Here is a 9,500-nt window from a genome sequence, read left to right as displayed (position 1 = left end):
AAACTACTGAATATATGTACATGTAAGGCATGAGCGTACGAAAACAGAAGTTTCGATTTCGACAAGGAAAGGAGGTTTAGAAGATTTCAACGGCCATGCAGTTCTTCCTCGCAAGCTCACCATTTCTGTTCCAGAAGGGCCATTTTGGCTCCGCTTTTGAAGCAACCCATATTTTTTGATTTTTTTTTTTGGTAAATACCCAAATTTTTTTTATTCAATTCCTTCTTCTGCAATCTCAATTAATTAATTGTAATCATTAAGATTCACCCCAAAATGAATTTCCATCCTTTTTTTTCTTCATCTGTCGTCTGTCGATCATATAAATAGAAATGGATTGAGATTGTGGAATGAGACACCGGCGACTGATCTGTGGGAAGCAACACCGTGAACCGATGGATAAATCAGGCGTCGTCGGCGGCGGCAAGTGCCGTCATCATCTTTGGTGCGTCATCTTATCATCTATTTTCTTATGGTTCTTCTTGTTTTACTTCCATTCTTCTGCTCTGATCAGTAGCAAGAACGTGATCCGATCATTACAGAACGAGTATTCTATTACCATTGCATCCCGGGAACCAAACTCTATAAGCGCCACAGATGCCGAAACCAGTACAGAGCCCTATTATATAGAGAACAAGGAAGAACCCATTAAAGGGGATGGAATAAAGGTGCAGCATCAAAAGAACGACCCAGAAACAGGGGATCAATCCTTCACGACGGAGGAGAGGGAAGAACTTATTCATGAGCCACCACCCATCACGGAGAGGAGGACCGAAATAGTCCGCGACGATTCCGCCGTAGACACCAGAGACCAACCGGCGAAACCCACTTCAGACGATGAAGACGGAGGAATTTCCGATCAGGCGGAACTGGAAACAGGGGAGGATAAGGGGGAACCTGTTAAACAAATCGGGTCGAAACACAGTCCGGTCCCCGTAGACTTACAGTCGTCGCTTATGAAGGAAAGGAAGGAGCCAGTACCAATTAACCGGCAATCGGAGGTAGAGAACCGGTCGAAACCGATATCGGATCAGTGTTCAGGTCAGTACGTCTATATTCATACTCTACCCAGCCGATTCAATGAGGACATGCTCAAGGAATGTAGGAGACTCAGTTTGTGGACCGACATGTGCCGATTCATTACCAATATGGGCTTGGGCCCTCCGATTGGTAACTCCAGAGGAGTCTTCTCCAACACGGGCTGGTACGCTACAAACCAATTCGCATTGGATGTCATCTTCTATAACAGAATGAAACAGTACAAGTGCTTAACAGATAACTCTTCCATGGCTTCAGCCATTTTCGTCCCCTTCTATGCGGGCTTCGATATCTCTCGTTACCTTTGGGGGTCCAACATATCAGTAAGAGACTCAACTTCTCTTGCCCTTGTCAAATGGCTCACTGAAACACCCGAATGGAAGGTTTTGGGGGGAAGAGATCATTTCCTAGTTGCAGGAAGAATCACTTGGGACTTCAGGAGATTAACAGATGAGGAATCAGATTGGGGGAACAAGCTTATGAGATTGGATGAAGCTAAGAACATGACATTGTTAGTGATCGAATCAAGCCCGTGGAACAGCAATGATTTTGCAATTCCTTATCCTACTTACTTTCACCCCTCAAGAGATATTGAAGTTTTCCAATGGCAGAACAGAATGAGGAGAGCTAAGAGGCGTTACCTGTTTTCTTTCGCTGGTGCTCCTCGTCCCAATCTTTCAGGATCTATCCGAGGACAGATCATGGAGCAGTGCCGAGCTTCGAGAAGGAAATGTAAATTGCTAGAATGTTATGAGAAATCCAACAAGTGTGACAATCCAAGTAATGTCATGAAGCTATTCCAAAGCTCTGTTTTTTGTTTACAGCCTCCAGGGGATTCTTATACACGAAGATCAGCTTTCGATTCAATACTAGCTGGGTGTATACCAGTGTTCTTCCATCCGGGTTCTGCTTATGTTCAGTATATATGGCACCTCCCAAAGAATTATACTTCATACTCTGTTCTTATATCAGAGGTTGAAGTAAGAGAAGGGAAGGTTAATATTGAGAAGAAACTACTTAAGATTTCTAAAGAGAAGATGAGAGCAATGAGAGAGCAAGCGATAAGATTGATCCCGAGGGTGATCTATGCAGACCCAAGGTATAGATTGGAAACTCTAGATGATGCATTTGATATAGCAGTTCAAGGAGTGATCAGAAGGGTTGATAAAGCGAGGAATGCGATTAGAGATGGAGTGGATCCTGAAGCGGATTACTCAGAAGCAAGCAGTTGGAAGTATAATTTCTTTGGTACAGAGGTAGAAAATGAATGGGATCCTTTCTTTACTACACCTAGGAAAGCAATTGCTTACTAAGAAATATACAGTAATAGAAGGAAAAAACAGAGAAGAAACAAATACTCAAATGTAGTTGTAGATTGACAAGCTGTTTCATGCATGGCTTCTTGTTTATGTTTAGACATATTAGTTTGACAATACTGTAATCCCTTTGTTTTCATGTGTCATCAATATAGAGTTCTAGGATAGGTAATTTAATGATTCCAGATTGTAGGATGATAAAAGTTCCCATGAGCAGTTCAAGCCAGTAACCGCTATTCCTTTCTGGCTGCCCTGATGCCCCTTATTTAGGTGAATAACTGCCCTTAGGCTGTGTTTGGTAGCCAAGAAAAGAAAAGAAAAAAGTACAAATTTTGTACTTTTTTCTTTGAGTGAAGAATTTTTCTTTGCACTTGGTATGTCTTCACCCAAGAGAAGATTATTCTTTTCAAATTCAAAATTCCTCTTGGGAATTGTGAAGTTTTCTTTTACTCCCCTAAAAATTTTCTTGCCAAAAACACAAGAAAACAAGAGAAAATATGAAAAAATAATAAGACAAAAAATAATGATTATACAATAATTTCCTATGTGTCTATCTCTCTCTTAAAATTCAAAATTTTTTGAATTTTTTTCTTTTCTTTTCTTTTCTTCTCTTGGTAGCCAAACATACATAATCTTTTTATTTTCTTATCATTTCATTTATTTTCTTCTCTTCTCTTTTCTTTTCTTTTCTAGATTCTTTTTTTCTTTCTTTTCTTTTCTTTTCTTCTCTTGGCTACCAAACATAGCCTTATAGTTTTAGGCTAAAGTTTTCCTCACCCATGGTAAATAGAGATCTTCAGCTATGGTGATTTGACATTTCGAATGGACTCCTCTAATAGTGAATGTCCTTGTTAACTCCTGTCCCATCTTGCCGAAGGTTCAAGATACTCTTTCTCAGTCTCATGAGAGGGTCAGAACTTGTGGATATTCTCTCTTCATTGTGGGTGAAGGAAAACTTGATCTATAATTTTATGATATAAGAATCAGGTATGAGTGGTTATCAATGTAAACCATGGATGATAACTGTTATGAAAATCACAAAGATAAATTTGAACCATCTATTTCTACGGTTTTTTAAACTTCTCACTCAAATTAGTTGGGAGAGTGCACAGTAATCCCAAATTCCCTACTTATCTGTAGGGAACCATTATCCCCCCACCCCACCCCACCCCAACACCTTTCAGTGGATCAGGACCTTGTGGATACAACAAGGACACACCTCATCTTCTTTGATGAAGCCCTGTCTTCGAACTCTTGAGGCCATGGGGTTGGGATGCTTCATTCTTGATGCTTTGGGAAGCTTGTGGTGGTTGCTTTAGATCATTTCTTTCCTAGCTCTGCACTACTCGGTGAGTCTTTGGCACTTAGATTGAGTTTAAAAGCTGCTCTCTCTGTTGGTTTGCATCGTGTGGCCTTTCGCGTCAACTGTGGAGTTTTCATCAGCTGCTTATCTGCTGGTGATCGTTATCGAAGATATTTAAATTCTTTAGGCTAAAGAATTGTTTTGATTCTTTTATGTATATACATGTAAATAAAGTAGAAAACACCGTGGCCCACAATATTTGTAGATGGGTTGTTTGCTACCCTCATGAAGGTCTTCGGTCCCCCTTTCCTCACGACCTTCTTAATGGGGGTGTTTGGTTCGATAAATCTTTGGGATGACATTCTTTAGAATAATAATTCTTAATTTTTGGAGTTGTTTGGTACCACTAGGATGACCCTCATAAGTGAGCATCCTACTTCCCATGAATGACCATATTACAAAGGATGTGTTCCAAATCTGAGTTTACCTCAACACTTAAACTCATATTTGAGCAATATTTTTACCACCTAATATAAAAGGAGAAAGAGAAAAGACATTCTCTACGGAAGCCAATATCTCAACCCGCGAGAAACATGCACTAGCCTTAAGACAACCAAACAATTTTTCAAAAAGAAACATAATTCAGAAGAACGTCTATCAAAAGATTGACATTCATATCCGATACATACACCATTTGATTTACCGAACCAAACACCCCCTAAGATTGTCAGTTTTTGCTCGGCGAGGCCTTAAATAGTCCCCCCCCCCCCTTCTTTTGATTTGGGGGTGGGGGCCTGGGGGGTTTTGCGCCCGCAAAGTACCTTCTATGGCAACGTTCCTCTCTCCAAGTATTACTACCATCGCCACACCAATTTATCTGACAAAAGCTCTTCGAGTCACAAGGACCAAAAATTAAAAAAAGCAAGTTCCCCCTAGACGATGGTGCTCGTTTCCCAGCTCCCACACCTCTTTATTTGATTGGCAATAGTTCATCATATTTCCGGATATCAATGATATACTTTATCCAGAACTTAAACAAAAAGAAACCGTTGTGTCATAGGAGAGAGAGAGAGAGACATTGGAAAAAGATGCGTTAGTGGCGAAAAAAATCCTCTGCCGTGGGTGCAACCGTGCGGTAAAGATCCGATGGCCAGCACGGCATCAAGGCGTATGCTGATGTCGTCTCGACCATCAAATCCTCGTGACACGACCGCACCCATAGCAGAGGATGAAAGTCCCGTTAGTGGAGTGTAGCAGTGTACTGCTATATTCTCTCCTCGCCAAAGCAATACACTCTGAAATGATCTCTCTCCAACCTCCGATTCTTCATTAATTCCATTCCTTACTCTATCATCAAAGGAGACACGGTATTCAGGATCCAGATCCTCTCCACAGTATTCATGTGTTCTCTAGAGTCAACATCCCAGCATAACTTGGTAGGCACAAAGAGGAGGGGGGGGGTGACATCACCACTGTTCATCATTCATGATCATTGCTGCTTGGCTACGGAACAAGAACGCAGAATGAGCATAATAGCACATTCCAGAATGCGCCTCGTTCCTAGACTTGTTCTAGGAATTGAGAATGCATACCAAAAGGCTTTTCTGACACTCCAGAATGCACTCTAGATCAGAATGCGTTCAGAGAATGCATACCAAACACAACCTAACATTGCTTGATTTTGATACCTCTCTGTCATGAGTTGCGCATGTGTTATAGTTTAAAAAAAAAAATTGATAGTTTTTCCCTTTTAAAATCCTCAATACTGGAAAAATTGATAGTTTTTCCCTTTGAAAATCCTTGATACTGGATGAAACGGATACGGTGGCATAACAAGAATAGAATAGTTCAATAGGTAAATGACAGAGGGGTTTAAAGCAAAAAAGAAACCAGAAACCTTGCATCCAGTAATGAGACATTTTGTTTCATTCCAGCCTCCAAGGTGTTGTCAAGCTTTGCTAAATAACAAATTTCACTACCAAAAACAAACTTATGACTTAAATAAAAAAAAAAAGTAGGCTACATGAAACTCACCATCCTAGATTCCATTTTTCTTGTAACCGTACAAGCTGCACAATTACATAGCTCCCTGCACCATGCCAGTACGGCACCATGACATGCACTGATCCTCATAATTGGTAAGACTTAATCTCCCTTTCTTGTGTGGGGATAACCAATGGTGGTTCACTTAATTGAGAAAATTGTGCCAACTGTTGCTCCAGAATATGAAAAAAGAGAAGACTAAATGAGATAGGAAAATCCAGTATGGATGCGTTTGGCACATCAGTGTAAACGACCAATCAGAAATGAGCTAAGCTGTATACTAGAGTCCAAACAAGCTGCACGGTAGACAAAAGCAAATAAGTTGTTATAACTGGTACTGTCGTACTGATACTTTCATACATACAAATTCGTATATCTGGAATACAAAGTATTAGACCGTGACCATACGTACTAGAAACAGAGTAACTGATGCAAAAAGTCCTTCCTGAAGGAGGGCTCCGTGACCTCCAAAATCCTCCTCATCAATTTTTAGGATTATTGAGTAGTACCCATAAATAATTCCCGAGGACAGCATCAGAAATCTGGAAACCAGAATAAGAATTGTCAGTTTCTCAAGTACAACAATAGCAAAAAATTGCTAGAATTGCACATTATGAAGATAAAAGGACTGGCATAGAAACAGTGTCATGTTTGCATGTCAATGTGATGGGAATTTTTTTCTCTTTTTTTTTTTTTTGGGGGGGGGGTGTTTGTGGGGAGAGAGAAGGGAGACAGTTACCACGGGACATAGAAGAGGTAACATAAATTTCAGTGTTCCTGTATCTTCTAACTACCAGGTTATCTGAAAATGTTTGGGCTTAAGAAGTCCCTAAGGCAAGACCAACTAGGATGCAACTTAAAGCATCAGCTGTGCATGAGCTCAACCCAGCTTCCAACCACCTATGTTGAAATTCTGGTTAGATGCATATTCATTCCAGCAGTGGCAATGAGAATTTACACGCCTGCCATACACCAAATAAGTAAAGTTTTTGTGAACCAAAAATGGGAATAAAATAGTTGCCATATGCTATAACAAGTCTTAAATTCTTTTAAAATAAATCAACCAAGAGATTGCCAACATCCTCACATGTCTGAAGGACTTGTCTCCTCTTTCCTTCAAATCTTTTTCTATTTCTTTCTTTTAAAATACCTCAAAAAGTACCACTCTCCAAATTATAAGCAATTAAACATCCTCCAGCACCAAAGCCAGGGGTCTGCTGCTCATACAATAAGACATTTCACAGACTTATGACACGGTTGGGAATAGACATGGATGTCTTTAATTCCATCTGTGGCAAAAGTGGGTCGACATACCTTATGGGTAATTTTGTAAATTTCTCATATAGGGTTTCGCTATATATTTGTAGCAAGGTCATATATCTCAGTAAGCAATCTAAGAGACGTGTGAGGACGAGCGTTGTTACCCTATCTTTCATCAATAGTGAAGCAAGATCTCATCTCACCAAGGATGTAGGCAATCTTGCTGAACCTCGTAAGTCTGTGTGCATTGTTTTGTTCTTGTTTGTCCATTCTATTCTGCAAAGTTTAAGGGTTGCATTTCTACAGACACATCATTCAAGCCACCTCTAACAAGGAAGAGAAAATAATACCCATACATTTTTCCCAAAAGATATCGATATGTTCTAGCAACTACAAAATTCACAAGTAAAAGGTTCATCATGTCCTCCACTGATACATGAGTAAACACATTCTGGCTGAGTTTTATCCTTTCCCCAAGTCATCCAAAGGCAAATACTCTATGAGCGAAAGCACAAAGCATTCCTCATAACCCTCCCTCCAAATCCGCAAATCCAAATCATCTTATTAAGCCTCTTTAAGCGCTTGAAAAATATATATACATATATCCTCTAACTCTCTCACTTATTTCCTTTTGATTGGAACCCCAAGTAAACTTCAACTCCCTCATTAACAAAGAGGACTTAGTTGGCACTAAGGATGAAGTCTGAAGCACAAATCACATAGCTTCCCCATTCCAAACAGCTTCACACATTTTAATTCTCTTCCAACATTGCCCGCCACAAAGGTCATCCTCAAAAGTTATCCTTGGACAACCGTTATACCTTTATGGCATAAGTAGACTTGACTCTCTTTGGATCTTGTCCAGTTGTCCTCTAGTACACAAGCATGTTTCCTTTAATATTTTGCATTCAAAGAGAAATTTATCACAATGTAGTTCCTACAACGCCTAATGGTTAGGGCTTAGAAACCAGAAAATTTTCCAGAATCGCAGAGAAGGAACCAAAACCGATTTCAAGAGAATTTTAATCATGAGATGATCAGAAAATCTGATCCGGTCAATTTTCTGGTTGAGTGGGCTGTTTATCAGTGAGAATATCTCAGTAAATTTTTAAAACAATCCTACAGTCAAATTTCAAATTATGGAAGAATCCTTGTTGAAATAGAAAACTGACAATTCCAATGGGAAACCAGAATTCGAAATGTAGAAATTCAGGGACTCAAAATTGCAGTATCAAATAACTGATCTAATGATTAGATAGCAAACTGAGAACATAACATTAAATAAGGGCACACCCAGTGCATTATGCTCCCGCCCCTGTGGGGCCTGGGTAGGTGTAGATATGCAAGCAACCTTACCTCCCCCCCCACCTTTCGTGGAGAGGCTGCTTCCTGACTTGAACCCATGACCACGAGGTCGCAATGGAGCAACCTTACCATTGCACTGAGGCCCACCCTCAGACCGTAACAATAAATAGAAAAGATAATTTGGACTCTATGCCCAAAACTGAGGATTTGAAAAATCCTACTCAAATAAGGATCTCAGAATTAGATTGAAAGATCAGATTTTGGCCAGAATTGTAACTAGAACTGAAACAGGTATTCAGATCAGCAAACAAAGAACAATTAGACGAAGAACTATTGCTGAAACAAATTTAGAAGTAAGCATAAACTGAAACCAGAAATACTCAAACTGAAACAAAAAATTGCAGGTAGTATAATATAATTTAGTTTAGAACTGACCTGGATCAGATGTAGATGATAGAAAGGAGAAAAGGGGAAAAATATGATCGGGAATCCACCTGACCTTTGGGGTTGGAATCCCTCAACACCCATGCTGAACCTACAGCTTTCACACCCGAATCCACAAATGTACCTCTTGAATTCACAGAATAAAGTTAAAATCCACAAACGATCATCTTCATTACTAAATTCACATGCAGGGCTGTAGCCATTTACAAACTTTGGAGCCTGGAGGTACTCAAACTAAGTCTAAAACTCCTTCGGCTAATAGCTTACCTTGGAGCCTGGAGGTACTCGTAAGTGACTAGGATACTATAAAATAAAGAAGAAAACAACAACTAGACCTCACAACTCAAGCAAGTAATAAATCCCATATTCATTCTTCCTCCCCATATTTAAGGTCCCATTAAAGTGGCCTATTACAACAAAAACCCACTGGACCAAAGGCCCAACATTATAGAACCGAACCCAAGGCCATGTTTTATCTACATCACTCTTGTTTATCCATTTTCCAGTTTTCATTCCCATTATAATATCTTTATAGTTTTACTAATTGATTTGCCACTAAACCAGACTCTTGAGCAATAACATGTAGTATATTCACGAGAATCATTTTCCAACAGGAAATAATAGTCAACAGATTAAATCCCAAGATGTTTTTCTGGTTTTTTTTTTTTTTTGGATGAATTTTTTTTCTGGTTTCAATTCCCTTACCACAATGGCTTCTGAACAGGTGCTCCTAAGATGGGTCATGCCTACTGTTACAAATAGCCCATTAAACTGAGGGCAAAAAAAAAAAAAAA

General features: G+C 39.6%; 2 protein-coding genes across 2 annotated transcripts in view; one reads left to right on the top strand and one right to left on the bottom strand.

The window, feature by feature from the left end:
- The first annotated feature begins 50 nt into the window (after positions 1-50).
- LOC122058304 (xyloglucan galactosyltransferase KATAMARI1 homolog) lies at positions 51-2,497 on the top strand. Its single transcript, XM_042620932.1, has one exon. It carries the CDS (start codon positions 348-350, stop codon positions 2,346-2,348), a length of 2,001 nt encoding a protein of 666 aa, XP_042476866.1. The 5' UTR covers positions 51-347; the 3' UTR covers positions 2,349-2,497.
- Positions 2,498-5,557: 3,060 nt separating this feature from the next.
- The window catches only part of LOC122057067 (respirasome Complex Assembly Factor 1-like), a 9,371-nt gene continuing 5,428 nt past the window's right edge, over positions 5,558-9,500 (bottom strand). Inside the window, exons 3-4 of the mRNA XM_042619062.1 lie at positions 6,110-6,239; positions 5,558-5,993 (exon numbers count right to left, since the gene is read on the bottom strand). Of these exons, the coding sequence (XP_042474996.1) occupies positions 5,955-5,993; positions 6,110-6,239 (169 nt within the window). The 3' untranslated portion in view covers positions 5,558-5,954. The remainder of the gene's footprint in view (positions 5,994-6,109; positions 6,240-9,500) is intronic.

Source organism: Macadamia integrifolia, chromosome 12 (genome assembly GCF_013358625.1).
Source record: "Macadamia integrifolia cultivar HAES 741 chromosome 12, SCU_Mint_v3, whole genome shotgun sequence".
Taxonomy (NCBI): Eukaryota; Viridiplantae; Streptophyta; class Magnoliopsida; order Proteales; family Proteaceae; genus Macadamia; species Macadamia integrifolia.
This window is presented reverse-complemented; position numbering and strand designations above follow the sequence as displayed.

Excerpts from the sequence above, each read along its gene's own strand:
- LOC122058304 (XM_042620932.1), top strand. The coding sequence starts at position 348 with ATGAGACACCGGCGACTGATCTGTGGGAAGCAACACCGTGAACCGATG.